This window comes from Molossus molossus, unplaced genomic scaffold, assembly GCF_014108415.1.
Source record: "Molossus molossus isolate mMolMol1 unplaced genomic scaffold, mMolMol1.p scaffold_m16_p_19, whole genome shotgun sequence".
In the NCBI taxonomy this organism is placed as follows: Eukaryota; Metazoa; Chordata; class Mammalia; order Chiroptera; family Molossidae; genus Molossus; species Molossus molossus.
The window spans coordinates 14,005,152-14,024,164 of NW_023425354.1; the positions used below are offsets into that span (position 1 = coordinate 14,005,152).

At 37.5% G+C, this 19,013-nt stretch overlaps 1 protein-coding gene across 4 annotated transcripts in view; it reads right to left on the reverse strand.

The window, feature by feature from the left end:
- Window positions 1-19,013, reverse strand: part of TLK2 (tousled like kinase 2) — a 117,584-nt gene that overhangs the window by 15,690 nt on the left and 82,881 nt on the right. For all 4 annotated transcript variants that reach the window (XM_036267696.1, XM_036267697.1, XM_036267695.1 and 1 more), the window contains exons 13-17: window positions 15,670-15,736; window positions 14,814-14,911; window positions 12,690-12,771; window positions 8,046-8,137; window positions 2,517-2,606 (exon numbers count right to left, since the gene is read on the reverse strand). In XM_036267696.1, coding sequence (XP_036123589.1) covers window positions 2,517-2,606; window positions 8,046-8,137; window positions 12,690-12,771; window positions 14,814-14,911; window positions 15,670-15,736 — 429 coding nt within the window. The remainder of the gene's footprint in view (window positions 1-2,516; window positions 2,607-8,045; window positions 8,138-12,689; window positions 12,772-14,813; window positions 14,912-15,669; window positions 15,737-19,013) is intronic.

Here is a 19,013-nt window from a genome sequence, read left to right on the forward strand (position 1 = left end):
TGGGGTTCCTCCATCCACCACATACATCTGTCTCCCTACTGGCTGAACTCAGTTGAATAACTGACATAGGAGCCTGGTAAACACAGCCTGCAAGGGCCAACTCACCTAAGATGCTGAACAGGGGAAGAATGAAGAGCAGGTCTGAGAGTAAACAAATTCAGGACTAAAACTATTGGCCTCTGGGCAATTTGAGGCCTTCAAAATGCACTGCAATGAAATGTGGACATAGGTAGTCCTATGGGATCCCAAACTGAACAACAGCTTTATGCTTCTTATGAAACATACTAGGGCATGCTAGCACCCTATTTGAGAATGCTTGAAATTTGTAGATTCTATGATCTGAGACACTGAAATCTGAGATATGGATTCTCATGCTTAGTTGACTTATTCTTTGAACCAAATGAACGTTGAAAATAAAACCTCACTTTTAATACTCAACTCATAGAGGACTTTCTAAAATGATGGTCTGACTTACTTTCAATGAAAATACATCATACACCCAACAAGAACAATGTAAACAATTTAAGAATATCACAGGTTCAACTCAATTTCTCAGATTAGTTAAAAGTATGTATACAATTCAAAACAGCAGGTAATCTAAGTCATTGTATTTATCTTTGAAATAGTTTGTGTACTTACAGTTGGGGGGGTGGTAAGGGTCCCACCCAGTATTCAAGGAATTTATTCAAAGCAAACAGTAAAGCCACCCTGTGGAGACCTCTTTCTACCTAGATATTGTTCTGAACCCCACTCCATGCTTAACACACAAGGCTGGCTATTGCCCAGTGCAAGGGCCACCCTATTGGAAAGGGGAAATCCCAGAGCAGATGAAAGAAGAGAGTTCATGTTCCCAAAGGGAACTGTGGTCTCCTTTTAGGGTCATTTCTAAATATGGGCTGGTTCTCTGTGTAGCAATCTCTGAGACAGCTGCTGCCTGAAACAGGCCAAAACTCCTAAAATTACACTGGGGGGCTAAGAGGAACACCTGTAAGCCATACCCAGAGTATGTTCCCCTGACTCAGTCCAGACTCCTACCAAGAAAATGTTTCCAAATGCTGAAACATTTCTCAACTCCTAGATAAACCCAGAAGTGCTAGAGCTTACCTATACCTGGGTAATGAAATTCAACAATACCCAAGATTATTAAAGATCTTAGACAAGTCATTTAATTTCTGATTCTCAAATCTCCACTGAACTGAGATCCCTCCCAATTCTAAAATCCTCTAAGCCTATGAACCTATATTTTAACACTTAGTATTGGGCAATGTCTTCATTTATGCCACATTCATTTTCACTCTATGATAAAATCACATTGCTGGTACTTCTTTAAAAGGCCTGTCAGTATTTATTAGTTGCAAGGGTGGGGCAGAGACTCTATTGAACAGTCCACACTCACTGGTGCATGTAACTGGTATGCTGGCACCAATTTGTGACAGGTTCTGAGAGCTGATAGCTAAATTTTCAGGAATTTTGTGAACTGGTTATTAAAGTTTAAATAAAGAGATAAACAAAAGGTGGTTATTGTCCATACAGTGGAATATATCTGGTCATAAAAAGGAAGGAAGTTCTGATACATGCTACAAGGATAAACCTTGAAAAAAAATCAACCAAGTGAAAAAAGCCAGCCACAAAAGTCCACATCTATATGATCCATTCATATGAAAGTCCAGAATAGGAACTCTATAGAGACAAAAATGGATTAGTGGTTGCTTAGGGCTGGGGGTAGGGGGTGAAGAAATAGGGAGAGGGAGATGATAGCAAAAGGTATGGGGTTTCTTTTTGAGGTGATGAAAATGTTCTAAAGTTGACTATGAAGATGGTTGTGCATTCTGTGAATATACGAAAAACCACTGAATTGATTGTATATTTTAAAACAGCTATTTTCAACCAGTGTGCTATAGCAGGAATTTTTAAAACATGTAATACTTGACTATATAGTCAGGGGTACTACCTCTTTTCTCTTAGATTGTCAAATAAAAAATGACAACAGCCAAAACACAACAATAGCCGTCCGGTGTAAATGAATCAAAATTATACCTTTATTTTTTTTTTTGTCAGATCGGCAAAAAACACATTTTTTGGTGTGCCACAGAATTTTAGTAGTTTAGTTGTGCCATGAGATGAAAAAGGTTGAAAATTGCTGCTTCAAAAGGATAAACTATATGGTATATAAGTTGTATCTCCAGAAAGCTGGGGTTTTTTAAATTGATAGCTTGAAATTAGACATGTTGAAAGTATTATACCACAGAATTGGCAAATACTATGAATTACCCCCGTCTCCCTCCCCACAAGCTGGATGTTAAACATTTACCAGCACCAACTACACACATCCTGTGGCCAAGAGATGGCGTGCTGGCCCAACTCTTAATTCACATGATTATTTGCCCATAAATAAATATATTTGGTTCCCTTAAAGAATTTTTCCTGAGCCCAGATTTAAACTCTATTCCATGCGTAGTCAACACACTACAAGAAAACAGTATTTAACTGCTAAGCTGAAATGGTGTAGCACTTACGAGTCAGTGTCCAGTGAAAAGTAATCGTACAGCTTAACTATTCTGGGATGATCCAGTTCTTTGTGAATCCGGTATTCCCTACATGCATGCCTGTAAACAAAAATGAAAATTAACATTTTATATTCTGGCCTTTTAGAATTCATCAAGGATAATCCTACATATTCTCTTATTTCTCTACTATTTCCACCTACTCATTCTATTTATTCCATTCAGATCATCTGGTTTCCTTAGTTTTCCTCATCCTATTTTCTCTACTTGTATCTACGAAGCTGTTGAAAAAATAGTAGATGCTCAAATATTTGTTAACTAAATGGATTGGATTTTTATCCTTTTCAAGTTCATTCAGTGACAATCTCACCTCTTTTCTATTTATACCCAAATATTAGAGATTTAAAAATTATAAAGACAGCTTTTTTCCCCTCTCTTCTAAAGCTGATACTTCAAATCTATAAATGTTTATATATTAGGGTTACATCAAGAGGATCAATTAGCATACAAACTCCTTGGGTAAAAAGAGTCCTGGTTATATAAGGCAATTAGCAGTGTTTTGTATTTATTTTTAAATCCTACTCCTTACAAAAAGGATTTAAAGGGCTATCAGTTTTACTTTCTTCAAAGAAAATGTGAAATTGATAGAAAATCTGAAATTATGAAAACCCCAATTTTTTTAGAACAAAAATTTAAATATGTGTTACAAGTATTTTTTTAGTATTTTCCCAATTCAGAAGCATTTAATAAGATAAGGAACACAAATGTACTATATATATTAGGACATATTCATACATTAAATTTTAAAAGAATAGAATGTATTTACATAAAATAATTACAAATAATTTTTAAAGTATTTAGCTCTTATTTACAAACAACAACAGGAAGTTACTATATTTTAAGTAACCTAGCACCATTTAATTCAGGGCATTTTGTTATAAGACAAGAGTCATTAAAAAAAAAAAAAAAGCCCTGGCCGGTTTGGCTCAGCGGTTGGAGCCTGCGGTCCGGAGAGACCCGGGTTCGTTTCCCGCTAAGGGCATGTACCTCGGTTGCAGTTTGTCCCCGGCCCTGGTTGGTCGTGCGGGTGGCAGCCACTCGATGTGCCTCTTTCACGTCGATGTTTCTCTCTCTCTCTCTCTCCCTCCCACTCTATCTGTGCAAAAAATGGAAAAATGTCCTCGGGTGAGGATAAAAAAAAAAAAAAAGAACTTTCACCCAGCCAGTGTAGCTCAGTGGTTGAGTGTTGACCCATGCACCAAGAAGTCGCCAGTTTGATTCCCAGTCAGGGCACATGCCCAGGTTGTGGGCCCGATCCCCAGTGAGGGGCATGCAAGAGGTAGCCAATCGATGTTCTCTCTCATCGATGTCCCTATTCCTCTCTAAAAATCAATTAAAAAAATTTTTTTAATTAAAAAAAAAGAAAAGAACTGTCCACAGTATAGTAAAATAAAATTTAAAAAAAGTGGTGTTTTCAGAAATTGGTGTATTCCAGCATATCAAAAATACATAGAAAAGTAGTTAACCAACAAAAAGCTGAGAAACTAATTGGGGGTGGGGGAATAGAAATCTAAAAGTATTAAATATATATCTTTTCCCCAATGGAAACTTTGACTAGGCTTATTTTTCAAGCTGCCACTTTTGGCAGTTTTTACTTCTTCTGATGCTTCATGTTATCATCTTTATGTCTTCCTGAAAAGAAAGACTTGCCACACTTATAGTAGTATTAGAACACATACTAAACCAGGACCCAGAAACCTGGCTTCAAGTCTGGACTCTGTGACCCCACCGCACTGGGCTTCACCACCACTGTACTGGATTGGCTGTTCTAAAGGGGGCTCACTGCACTCTGGTCGGTTTGGTTCAGTGGTTAAGAGCATCAGCCCGAGGACCAAAGAGTTGTGGGTTCGATTTCCAATCAAGGGCATGTACCTGGGTTTCAGGTTCGATCCCCCACCTGGCCGAGGTTGTTCGGGAGGCAACCAATTGATGTGTCTCTCTCACATGGATGTTTCTTTCTCTTTCTCTCTCTCTCTCTCTCCCTACCTCCCACTCTATCTAAAAATATCAATGGAAAAACATCCTTAGATAATGATTTAATAAATAAATAATAAAGGGGGCTCACTGGAGATTCAAGCCTCCTGAGCCCCTGTGGAGACACTGAGCCAAGAAAGGCAGCTTTGGGCCAACCCCCCATTCCACCAAAGCAGCTCCACACTTGTCCTTTTTCACATATCGATTTCACGTAATATTTCATTTGGTGAAATAAAGGTGATGCTGTTCAGAAAACAAGTTTAGAAACCTATGGACTAAATTGGTAGCTGTTCTAGTCATTTTTTATTCTAACATGCTGCATATCCATAGTTCCCTGCACTTCAGTTTTAACATTTTGATTTTGTGCATTTCAGAGTAGAGAGCAATTTTTGTGTCAAGGTACAGAAAAGGCAAAATTAAAGAAGGTAAAAATTAAGAATCAAAGGAAGTGTCATTCAAACTCCTCACCAACTAAGGGAATTTGCTGTGTGTCACTGAAAGCACTCCCTTCAAGGTCACATCAGGCTTTAGGCCTGCTTCTCGTGCTTCATGAGGCAAGGCAGTGGCTCTGCCTTGTCCCTCATTTCAACTTAGCATCCAAGGGATTAATGCACTATAAATACAGAAACTTTACCAAGAAACTGGAAGAAACTTATCCACTAAAGTATTAGTCCTTGACTCTCTTACAAGCGGATATATATTTAGACTTTCAAAATGATGTTATCCTAGAAGATTACAAAAGTATCATATAAGAGTATACCATTTAAAATGCATTATTTATGCAGAAAGCTTTACATAAAAATGTCCTACCATAGAGTTTCTAATGTATTATTTTGGGGAGTTAAAGAAATCTAGTAACACCTATTAATGCTTTAATAATGCAAAAGTAAAACAATCAGTTTATTTTTTGTTTGTGGGGAAAGGAGGTACAAAATAGAACTCAAAATAAAACAACAGCCTTATACTTTCTTTTACTTTTTCCTTCCTTTTTTTACCCAAATAAATGTCCTGATTCCATATAGGACTGGAAAGTCATCCATGTGAAAGAAAAAGCAATTGAAAGACTTTATTTTGCAGGGTTAGAGTAGCATTTTCATATTTTATAATGTCACCACAACACTAAAGTATACTACTTTTTAGTTTAATACCGAATTTTTAAAGCACTCTCTACATGCGCTTGATATAAACCTCTTTAAGTTCAAAAAAGTTAATGACATTTTGCTAATTCATTATTATCTGTAACCTGAAATTCATCAGTATGATTTCATATCACTTAGCAAGAAAAATCTTTCAAAGAAAGGTGGAAGTGCTTAAGAATTTCCCCCACCAAGGATGAATGGAGGTCATATTAACTTAGCACACCCTCTCGTCTACTAGGAATAGGCCACTGCCCAGATGGCTCCACAGAGGTGGTCAGGCACCTGATTCCCTCCTCTGGTGAAGAAACAAAGAGCAGGCAGGCACCACTGTGAGCCTGAACTGGGCCAGTAAAGAGCTCAGAAAGATGAGACAATCCCCTTCCATTTGCTCTCTGACTATGTCTGGTAGAGAAATGTGAGAAACACAAGCAATTCATATCTACCAGGACTTGCCCAATTTGTCAAGTCCTGCCTTCAATACCTCACTGTTTCAAAATGCTGCAGTGTGAACATGCATCGGAGTTCTCTTTAAGGTCAGCCTAAAAGCTCGATACTGAGACAAGGTAATATAAGTACAGATCCAGACACGGGAACTATCTTCTTATACAGTCCTTGGTTGATCAATGTTGATCCCTTGTAGAGTCAACTGGTTTAGAGTGGTCAGTGCATACATAAGATAACTGGAAGGCATTTTAAAAGAGGAACATACACTGTTCCAACACTCTTAGGGACTCTGAGAGTCTCAATGTAATGGAGACATTTCTCATTTATAAGTGGTCAGAACAACATGTGGTTTCCTTCTCTGAAGTGCTCCTGGCATTCGCTGCAGCCTGCCATTCGTCCTTGCACGTCAAGCGACTGGAATGTACTTATAATAATGTAACTGCTCCTCAGAAGCATCTGGACTGCAGCTGCCCGTCACGTAAGATACACATGCAGGATGCCATGCATAAACCACATACAATCCCTTTTCCTACCTCTGCTAAACCCTGAACACTCTCTTTCCCAGTGCCAAGAGCCACTGCCAATCTGCATGGAATACGAAGAGTTCCTGGGTCTCCGATTAACAACAGGTATAAAGCAAGAGATACCTTGGTCCATGTGCCAAGAACTGGTTGATGATACAGAAATGTTTATTTTTCCCCTTGAGATTGAGAAGCCAACTAAAAGGCTACTTCAAAGTCCACTGCTTTTTTCCCTCCAAAGAACTATTTATAAGAAAAAACAAACAAAACTTCTTTTGGAGAAAGGAGGCAGGTTCTTTATATCAAAAGATGCTGTCTCCTCCTTTCAAGTATAGAACATGTCTAATTCAGTACTTATACCTACAACAAGGATACAATATTAAGCATAGTGGGGATCCTAATAGCAAATTAATTCTGTGTGGCCCCCAAAGCAAATGAGTCATGAATTGCAATGTTCTGAAGCTCAGAAGAAACAAGCAAAACCTGACATTAATGGAACAAAGAAACCTGTAATAACTATTCATTCTAAAGAAGTCACCCCCTACCCCAAGTACAGATGAGGGCCACTACTAGTGGCATTCTGAAGAGAGACAAGCACAGTAAATGGGACACTTAAGATCAAGGACTTTGCCCTGGCCAGTTTGGCTCAGCGGTAGAGCGTCAGCCTGCGGTCCAGAGAGACCCGGGTTTGGTCCCCGCTAAGGGCATGTATCTCGGTTGCGGTTTGTCCCCAGCCCTGGTTGGGTCGTGTGGGTGGCAACCACTCGATGTGTCCCTTTCACGTTGATGTTTCTCTCTCTCTCTCTCTCTCTCCCTCCCACTCTATCTGAACAAAAAATGGAAAAATGTCCTCGGGTGAGGATTAAAAAAAAAAGACCAAGGGCTTTGAGATGGGCAAACTGTGCTGGGGGAGGTGAGCACAGCACTGAGGAGCTGAACAAGTCAAACAAGTGCCACCAAGGCACCCTAGGTCTCCCGACCCCACTGTTCTGTCTCCTCCATAATGAAATGACTTCAACAGCTAAAAAACTCCCACCAAACACTTCCCAGGGTCCCAGACCACTAAAGGACACTCTCATTTGGTTTCTACAGACAAGCAACAACGATTTCTGAGGCTTTATTATAGCTAATTTTATACAAGACAATGGAAGGGGAGGTTAAGAGCATGGGTTTTGGATTAAGGGAAGGATAGATTTAAATGGTATTTCGGCCATTTCTTAACTATTAGCCAAATTCTCTAAGTATCAGTTTCCTCATCAATAAAATGGAAAATTTATTCTCTCTCTTAGAACAGTTATGAGGATTGAATGAAACAACAATACCTGTAAAGCTCTTAACACAGTATTCAAACTTCAGCTAGTATTATTAAATTTTGAAAAATCAGACACTCAAGTATCACTTACTTGTGGTAATTCTCCTTTTTTTCATCTCTCCAGTTTTTATTTAACTGGTGAATTTTCACAGCTACATATCTTTGTTCTGTTAGGTCAAATGCCTATAAAGAAAAGGAATATATTATGTTCTGGATAAATGCTAACAAGAATTACAGGCAACTGACTTGAAGCTTCTATTTAACAGAACAACACACTCAAAGTCCAAGATGCAATATTAAATGAAAACAGCAGCAGAAGACAATACATCACATATTTGTATCAGAGTAGCAACCATCTTCTTGAAACTTGTGATTAGATAATTTAGAAGTCTCCAGACTGGCACCACGGGGTTGAGAAAATAAAACCAAGCATACACCACAAACAGAAAGACAGCTCATGCCTTAACAGTCACTTCCAAATGATTCTCTTTCTGGACATCATCTATCCTATTTGGGACCTTTCTCCCTTAGGGTGTCTTTTGTCCCTCAGCTGACACTGGGACTTGACATGCTTCAATGGCACAGAATGCCTTCTTGAGAAATAACCACCCAGGATACACTTCTTTGCTATGTTTGTTTAGAAAATAACTTTGTAATTTGCCCTACTGTGTTTATTAAAAGAAAAACAGAAACTAAAACTAAAAAGAGCCCTGCCTTTAGTCCCACTCATATATGCTGAGTTAATAAAAAGAAGTTTTTGATCCCAACAATGTCTGAAGTTAACCTCACCAAGCCACTTCTCCAGCACTTTCCCCAAAGACCATACTGTTGGCAAGTCTCACAACTAGGCAGTGCTCTATCATGGAAGTAACAAACGGGTTTTTGAGGATGTTAAGTATAAATCACAATTTGATAATGTAGCATTTTTAGTTAATCCTCACCTGAGGATATTTTTCCATTGATATCCATAGAGTGGAAGGGAAGGAGAAGGAGGGAAAGAAAGAGAGAGAAACATCAATGTGAGAGAGACACATTAGTTGCCTCCCACATGACCCCCCCACTGGGTCAGGGATCGAACTTGCAACCCAAGTATGTGCCCTTGACCAGAAATCAAACCCAAGACCCCTCTGTCTGAGGACTGACACTCTAACCACTGAGCAAAACTGGCCAGGGCAAAGGAGCATTTTAATACAATAGACAATTTACCCCATACAAAAGAATTTACTGAGAAACTCCTTTAAAATGAATAGTTTTTCTTAGTTTTCAAATTTCAGATTAAAAATTTCGTACTTCAGTTCCAACACTGCTACCACCCATCTGCCAGTTTCCACGAATGTATCAATACATAAAGGCAACAGGGGCAGATACACTGTGCATGAACAATAATCACTATTCTGCAGATCTTTTCAAATGTAAGCTACCTCTAAGGAAAGCATTGCATGCAAGAGATGGCTGCTTACAAAAGAAACTCCTAATTTACACTAGATATAAAATAGTATTTTTTAAAATATAAAAACTATTCCATTCAAACAGATTCTCTTATGTCACACAAACTTCTGAATTCTATTTTTATTACAGAGTTTGAAGTCCACCTGCAAGCATGTGTACCATCATGGCTTTATAGTAGAGAAGCATTTCAAGTCATTAAAAGCCATATTAAGCACCACTTCATTTGTAAGAACACTAATGAGACTACAAGTATCATTTTCTCCAACTATCACACCATATTTCTGAACCCAAGACACTGTGATCCACCTTTGACTTAAGAAGGGCTTTTGGAGCATGAAAAACAGCAAAAGAATAACCACATTAAATGTACACATCATTGTAAGAAGCATCTATATTTCACAAATGTTAAAATGCTTAAAGAAAACACAAGGAAAAAGAAAGATAAAGAAAACACTAACTAGTAACTGGGAAGCACCAATAACCAATTTTGATGATTAAAAAAAAAAGGAAGGGTACCAATTCTGGGTATATTGCCAAAAGAACTGAAAGCAGGGTCTCAGAGATATTTGCATATGCGAATTAAAAGTAGCACTACTGCCCTGGCCGGTTTGGCTCAGCGGTTGGAGCGTTGGCCTGCGGTCCAGAGAGACCCGGGTTCGGTTCCCACTGGGGGCATGTACTTCGGTTGCAGTTTGTCCCTGGCCCTGGTTGGGTCGTGTGGGTGGCAGCCACTCAATGTGTCCCTTTCACATCCATGTTTCTCTCTCTCCCTCCTGCTCTGTCTGAATAAAAAAATGGGAAGATGTCCTCGAGTGAAGATAAAAAAAAAAAAAAAAAAAAGACAAACACTGTGATTCCACTTATATGAGATATCTAAAGTAGCCAATTTTACAGAAACAGAAAGTAAAATTGTAGTTACCAGGGGCTGGGAAGGAAGGAAAAAGAGAACTGTTGATTAATGGACAGAGTTTCAGTTTTGCAAGATGAAAAAGTTCTGGTTATCTGTTTCACAACATGAATATACCTAACGTAAACTCTGTACTTAAAAATGGTTACAATGGAGCATGGCCGGTGTGGCACAGTGAACTGACTGTTGTCCCATGAACTGAGAGGTCCCAGTTCGATTCCCAATCAGGCAGGGCACATGCCCAGGTTGCAGGCTCAATCCCCAGTAGGGGGCGTGCAGGAGGCAGCCAATGGATGTACCTCTCTCACATCGATGTTTCTATCTCTCTCTAGAAAAATCAATAAAAAACATATTTTTAAAAATGGTTACAATGGTAAATTTTGTTTTTTTACCACAATAAAAAAATTACCAAAAATAAACAATAAACTAAGCTTATGATTCAAGAATGAAAACAAATAAAAGCAAAGAAAGCAGAAAGAAGGAGGATTCAAAGCAAAAGTTAGTAAAATAGAAAGCAAATGAAACAGTAGATCTGATCAACAAAACAAAAAGTTGATTCTTGAGAGACAAAAACTGACTAATCTGTGACCTCTCAGTGAAGAAGAAAAGAGAAATAACTAAGGAATGGATGATATTTTTTTAATGAGGATGAAATAAAAAATTTTCCAGAAAAACTTATGACCAAAACTGACTTAAAAAGGAAAAGAAAATCTGAATCGATCCATAGTTGTAGAAGGAATCAAAAAGGTGATCAAATACTTTTCCTCTAAAATGACACCTACGCAGGTTATTATGAGTCAGCTCTAACAAACTTTTAAGGAGCTAACAATTCCCACGTAATACAAATATCCCAAGACATGGGAAAAGAGAAATTTCACAACTCATTCTAGAATAACTATGACATCAAAGCTAGACAATACTGCTTGTACACAAAACATGAGTATGGGCCACTCCCTCTTATGTACACAGATAAAAAACATAAATGAAATACTACAAAATCAAACCTAGGGGTACATTAAAAAAAATATCATTATAGTTCTAGAAATGGATAGCAATGATAGTTGCACAACACTGTGAATGTATTTAACGCCAATGAATTGTACACTTAAAAACAGTTAATTAAAATGATAAATTTTATGCATATGTTACTACAATAAAAAATTAACAGTAAAAAAGAGGGAGCCCTAATCAGTTTGGCTCAGAAGGGTCTTGGGTTCAATTGCCAGTCAGGGGCTCATACCTGGGTTGCAGGTTCGATCCCTAGCCCCGGTTGGGATCGTGCAAAAGACAACCAATTGATGTCTCTCTCTCATATCGATGTCTCTCTCCCCCCACCCCCTACACCCCATCCCTCCCTTCCACTCTATCTAAAAATCAATGGGAAAATATCCTTAGATGAGGATTAGTTCTTACTATTTCTTTCTGAAATGAAAACTAATTATTTTACACAAAACATTTCCCATATATACATTCATATGGGCATAATATAAATCCTAACAGTGAAGGCTATGCCTTAGAAAAGAGGGAATTACCAGGGCCATGAAGTAAAGACTACTTAAAAAACCAATTCTACATTTAAAAGCCAGGTGCCAGAAACATCTAGGAAATTCAAGGAGGTTATGACTGGTGAAAATGTTATGGATCTGCAGCTATATTTTAATATTTAAAACTGGATGAATTCCTCATTTAGTAAAAATCAACCGGAGGCACTGACTTAGAAGATGAGAACATCACAAAGCAGTTTTTCAAATAAGAATTAACTGTGACATATCTATTTTGTTAAAAAATTTTTTATGAGGCCCGGCCAGTGTGGCTCAGTAGTAGAGCGTCGACCCATGTACCAGGAGGTTCCTGGTTTGATTCCCGGTCAGGGCACATGCCCAGGTTGTAGGCCCGATCCCCAGTGGGGGGTATGCAGGAGGCGGCCAGTTGATGTTCTCTCTCATTGATGTTTCTATCTCTCTCCCTCTCCCTTCCTCTCTCTAAGAATCAATAAAGAAAAAAAAAATTATTTTTTAAATTTTTTTATGAGAATAAGAGTGAGGCATACTTATTTCTAGCAAATGTAGATGAGGGAGAATGTACAGAATGAGAATAAAAATCACCATAATTCCACTACCCAAAAATTAGTCTTGTTTTTCCTTCCTATTTTAAAAAATCTAAAATTATTTTTTAAACTTGAAAACAGGGTAAAACATTGTATCCTGCTTAGTCACTGAAGTTTATTAAAAGCAGCTCTCCCAAAAATACAAGGTTCTTAAAGTTTATTATTTCAACCATAGTTATCAACCCACAGTTATCACTATTCTAAATGTTCTCCAAGCTGGTAATAACTAGTAGTTTAACCCTTAGTCTCTGTACTCAGTTCCTCATACTTACCTTGTAAACTTCACTGAAACCTCCTCTACCCAAAAGATGTAACAACAAATATCTGTCATTTAGCGTTGGATGATCTTTAAATCTGTGGAAACAGGGAATATATAACAACATCCTGAGGTCAAGGACTACACAATCTTCCAAATTTGCAAAATTTCCAGAATATTTAACATGTTATACACTTGACTATAGCTGCTGCCAACAGTTTGACAATCAACACCAATATAGCTAACTCTAGGCATTAAAGTAAGTTATATAATTCAGAGATAGATAGAGCATGATTGCAATGAAAAGCTTTAGCTGCAGAGCCACAAGACATAGGCGCCGGTCTCTACATAGCCACAATCAGACCTGTGACTTCTGTTGGCCTCCCTCTTTCTGCCCAGCTATAAAATGAGGGAGGTGGACTCCACTAGATCAGGGATTTTTAAATTGCGTTACTTGGTTCCTCCAAACCTTTCAAGAGTCACATACCCCCACCATTACATAACTATATATAATAAAACTCCAAGATATTTTACATGGCCTTAAAAATGGGTTTGATGCCCTAGCTGGTTTGGCTCAGCGGTTAGAGTGTCAGCCTGCGAACCAAAAAGTCCTGGGTTCGATTCCAGCCAAGGGCACATACCTTGGTTGCAGTTTGTCTCCAGCCTGGCTGAGTTGTGCAGGTGGCAACCAGTCAATGTGTCTCTCTCACACTGATGTTTCTCTCCCCACCCTGCACTCTGTCTGAAGATAAATGTAAAAATATCCTCGGGTGAGGATTAAAAAAAGGGTTTGATTATAAAGTGAGTCACATGTTCAATGTGCATTCATTTTCTTTATAAAATAAAAAGTCTTCATGCTATAACTGTTAGTAACTGTTTCCTTCATATAGGATACCACCTTGTGCTGTTTTCTAAAAAACAAAGAAATAAGAGATTCTGCAAACATAACTTCTATTAATCCTGCAATTATTTTGATTTTGAGATAGCAGCATGATTGTGGAGATGACATTACTGTATGATAATTAAATTTGGAATCAGACAGATCCAAGTTTAACTCTTTTTTTTGGTAGTCCACTAGTTATAGGTCTCTGGTCAAGTTAACTTAATTTTTCTAAGCCTGTTTCCAGATCTCTGTATTTAAGATGACCTACTTCACCCGGTTACTGTGAAGATTAAATGACAAAGCACAAGGGCACTTAGCACTATGCCTGACAGAGAGAGAGTGCTTAGTAACAGTTGTTGCCTGGCACTTTACAGAAAGAGAAGTCCATGGCTCACATTGGCCAAACAAAAATATACAAGTTATAGCTATGTCAAAAAATCATGTTTCAGAGTCCAACAGATTACAGACAGAAGCTATTTCCCACTTGCTGTCTACTTTTTGCAGTTTCAGTCTCTTAAATGACTTATAAACAAAGGTGGGCATTTATCTAAATTAATGTGCTGAGCTTAACAGAGTCTTGCTTAAAATCTCAACAGCTTAAAGTCATTCAGAAACCGGGTGTCAACTCAATAATCTTTCTCCAATACCGCACTGTCACCCATCCTTCCCTTTAGTAAGGCTCTGGAGGTAAATCTGAACACAGCATATCCTAACGATTTACACTACAAATCTGTATTGTTTTAGTGACCTCTACTTGTATAAACATGCTATATGTACAGGTAGATATTTAATACATAAATCTAATATGTTTATATATATTTAAACTAAAGCATATCCTAATTTTGCTCATAAATTGCATTACACCCTACAATAAAACCAAATATACCATGTTATCAATTTAACAAATTTATATTAAACAAAATCATCATTCTAGACTAGCGATTTTCAACCGTTTTCATCTCATGGAACACATAATCTAATTACTAAAATGCTGCAGCACACCAAAAAATAAAAAAAATAGGTATAATTTTGATTCATTCACACCAGACAACTATTGTCTTGTTGTATTGGCTGTTGTCATTTTTTTATTTGACAATCTAAAGGAAAAGAGGTCAGTTCCCCTGACTAAATAGTCAGATATTGCATGTTTTAAAAATCCTTGCAGCACACTGGTTGAAAATTGCTGTTCTAGACCCTTCAATTCATGTCAGAAAGCGCTCAGCAGTCTCCAACCCAACATACCCCCAAATTGCTTACTGTGAATTATCTTCATTATGTATCCTTTTTAGTTCCCTGATATGTAGATTTCTAACCCTTTCTAGCCTTTCCAGCTCTGCCTGGATCTCTGCTTCCTCCTAAAGCAAACAGGAAAGAAACAGCTCAGAAAGCAAGAAATGTTACCCTTCTAGCATCTCATTTAAAAAACAATAGCAGACAACTCTTTCATGAAAAGCTAAAGGAGGATGTCTTGCACTGAAAAAAATATTTTTTTAAAGAACTAGACTTTTCATCATAAAAACCAAGCTTGTAACAAAATAATAAATAAAATTCAAACCATACAAAGGATTATAGTAGAATAAGTGAGAGACCTCTGCCTCCTTGCTCCCACCCCAGATATAACACTGTTAAGTTTCTAAGTATGTTTAGAGTGTGTGTGTATATATGTAATCTCTATTTTTTTAAAACAAAAATCAGGTTCATTATCTGGTTCTATTCTGAAAATATGGATTATATTTGGTGCCTTAAGTTTCACTGATTTAACGAGATCTGAGAATGCACCAAAAGCACTTTTTGTTAAATGCTTGTTGACCATCAGCAACATAAGCAGCACCCAACAAAAATGTATGAGCTGTTGAATTAAAGAGATGAGCATTCTATATCTAAGATGCTTCTGTGAACATTGTCAATAACAAATTCTGTGTAGGTGCCTCTGTGTTACCACATGGTTAATATAAAACCTTTTCTTTTTAGTTTAGGCAAAGAGTAAGAGCTGCTATGTGATTGAAAATATAAGAGATTTCTGCAGGTATGTGAAACCAATACATTTGCCCAAATAATCAACTTGTTTCCATACCAAATGTAAACTAAAAATTGCATTTTTCATTATACTTACCTTTTTCAGATGCCCTAATCTAAGTTTGAAGATTTCTTCTTGTTCATGGTATTCTGCTAATGTTAATCTGGAAAACAATGGTAGACATTTCAATAAATTATCTGAAATTATAGTGCATCTATTGAAAGAGAAATACCAAAGTGTGCTATACAGTATATTCAGTCTCAGTTAAAACAACTAAAAGACGGTTTATCTTGCAGTCCTTTGACACAAGAAGACTTCTGTGATTTATCAGATGTGATGTGCAAGAAGGATTTCAAAGCCAGGATTCTAATTTGTAAAAAATGAAAAAATAAATGTGCTATAATTTTACATTATTTATGATATTAGTTTTGTTCCAAACATTACTCAGATGAAAATACTTTAGGAGAGGTAGCCAAAAATTATGTCTAAATATTTTTAAAGGGCAAAATAATAAGCCAATGGATCTGATTATTTTTGATAACTCTTAGACCTTGATACTATAATAACAAAGAGAAGAACTAGAATAGAAAGAGCCCAGGATTTGGAGTTTGAGGACTAGGGTTCAAAGTGCAACTTGGGCCATGTGACTTTGGGCAAGCAACTTCCACCTTTTAAGTCTCAGTTTCCTTAAAATGCAGCAAGTAATAATACCTATCTAACAAAAGTGTTGTGACTATTAAATGAGAATGTGAAAAGAGTATATAATTTGTAAAATGTTATTTAAACACAATTCTCAACGGGCTGACTTGATGGGTAATCACTTGTTTTATGTTCCACCTACCCCAATCACATGCTCTTATCTCAAGAGTGAGCATGTAAAATACTCCTTCCATCTTCACCTCTTCACATTCTAGAAGCATATACATATATTTCAAAGTTTTATATGTTCCTGTTCAGATATATTCTAAATAGCAGGAGAAAGAAGAAACAGCTATCCTATCAACCAGGAAGGGCTTCAAAACACGGTCTTTGAGGTCTGACTAAAAGAAAAGAGTAACAAGAAAAAGAGATACACTTACTAGGATTGTTATACCTATCTCTTCATAGTTGCAGAAATACTGATATCTATTGCTTTATATCACACTAGAGGGAAAAAAGGAGAGCCCTGGCAGGGTGGATCAGCTGGCTGGAGCACTGTCCCATACACCAAAAGGTTGAAGATTAGATTCCTGACCAGGGCACATACCTAGGTTGCGGGTTTGATCTTCCGAGGCAACTGATTGAGGTTTCTCTCTCTCTCTCTCTCTCTCTCTCTCTCTCTCTCTCTCTCTCAACTAATCGAGGTTTCTCTCTTTGTCTCTCTTTCTCCCTTCCTCTCTCTCTAAAAAAATCAATAAAAAATAAGGATTTAAAGAAAAGGGAGAAATGAAAAATCATAGCTAAGAATTCTTTCTCTGCCTGAAATAAGTTTGATACCAGGAAAGGATAATGTGACTCACCCACTCCAAGACTCTAGAAGACTGTTTTTGGCTTCTGGCCAAAGGAATGAGCCAAGTCTCTGATACTCTAATTAAAAACTGGACCAAATGCTTTCCAGCTTGGATTTTACACAGTACTCCAGATGGCAACTATTTATTGACATACTATTGACCTAGACTAAATTCTAATTATTGTTCTATGGCAAAGAAATAACCTATGCATTCTTTTTTCTTTTTTGCCTATGCCTTCTTTATACTCCTAAGCCAATGCTTTTATACACTAGAGCAGTGGTTCTCAATCTTCCTAATGCTGCGACTCTTTAATACAGTTTCTCATGTTGTGGTGACCCCCAACCAAAAATTATTTTCATTGCTACTTCATAACTGTAATTTTGCTACTGTTATGTCTTAGGCGACCCCTGTGAAAGGGTCGTTCTACCCACAAAGGGGTCGCGACCCACAGGTTGAGAATAGCTACACTAGAGGTAAATTAAAAAAAATTTTTTTTCCTTTATTGATTTGAGAGAGAGAAGGAGGAAGAGGGAGAGAGAGATGGAAACATTGATGAGAGAGAACATCGATGGGCTGCCTCCTGCATGCTCCCCACTGGGGATTTGGCACACAACCTGGGCATGTGCCCTGACCGGGAATCGAAACGGCGACCTCTTGGTGCATGGGTTGATGGTCAACCACTGAGCCACACCAGCTGGGCAAGATAAATATTTTCAAGTAATAGTGGAGGAAGAGTCCCTTCACAAAATACATGAAAAAGGACAATATTCAGGTTAATTTGCCTGGAGAATCTTTCAAATCTGGGCTCCTACTTAGATTTCTTGAAAGGAAATATTTTTTATCTAGAAACTTAAAATATTCAGAGCTATAAGAGTGAAGATGTTTTCCAAGCTTATTCACTATGCACACTTTATAACTATACTTAATGTAATCATTAGCTTATTCATCTGTTCATTTTCTCCAAATAAACTGTGAACTCCTATGGCTGGGGCTGTATCCTTTAGCTCTGTATCCTCAGTGTCCAGAACAGAGCTGATAAGCATTTAACACAGACTTACTACATAAATGTCAAGGAAAAGGCTTCCCCAACACATCAAGTATGTATGGAGTGAAGATTGGTGTTAAGCCATCTTTCTCACTGGAATGAAGACACATTTCTGGAATGTCATGGACTTTTAACAATGGTGTAATAAAAGTAATATTATACTTGAAGGGGACTATGGGTGATTATATTTTTGTGAACTGATATGAAAACATAAAAGGCAAAAGACACACTAGTTAATAAATAATACAATATTACTAACTACTATTTGTGGCTATCTTTAAACCTGAAACTTATTTTCAATTGAAGAATCCCACAATGACAGCTTTACAAAAATTCTTTTCCCCCTGTAAAATCAATGTAGCTGCTATAAATACACTGATTACAGGAGCAATGACTGTTTCTAGAAAAGCATATTTTTTAAAATTTCAAATCTCCAATTCAGAAACCAATTTCATGGCTACCATCAATTCTTTAGATATTGCCTATACTATTATCCGTAGAGCTTTTGCTTCATTTTTAATTGAAAGCCTGCCTCTTAAAGACAGGTGATAACTTAAATGTCTTCAGTGTAAGCATAAGAGATATTTTAAATAGATAAGTAATATATATGTTTTATTTTCCATGCCAATTCTGTTTAGTAGTTCCTGTCTAGTTGGCAAACGACATACAGCCAGTGGGCCATTCAGCTCACAATTTGTTTATTTATTTTTTTTATCCTCATCCGAGGACATTTTTTCGTTTTTTGTTCAGATAGAGTGGAAGGGAGAGAGAGAGAGAAACATCGCCGTGAAAGGGACACATTGAGTGGTTGCTACCCACACAACCCAACCGGGGACAAACTGCAACCAAGATACATGCCTTTTGCGGAAACTGAACCCGGGTCTCTCTTAACTGCTGAGCCAAAC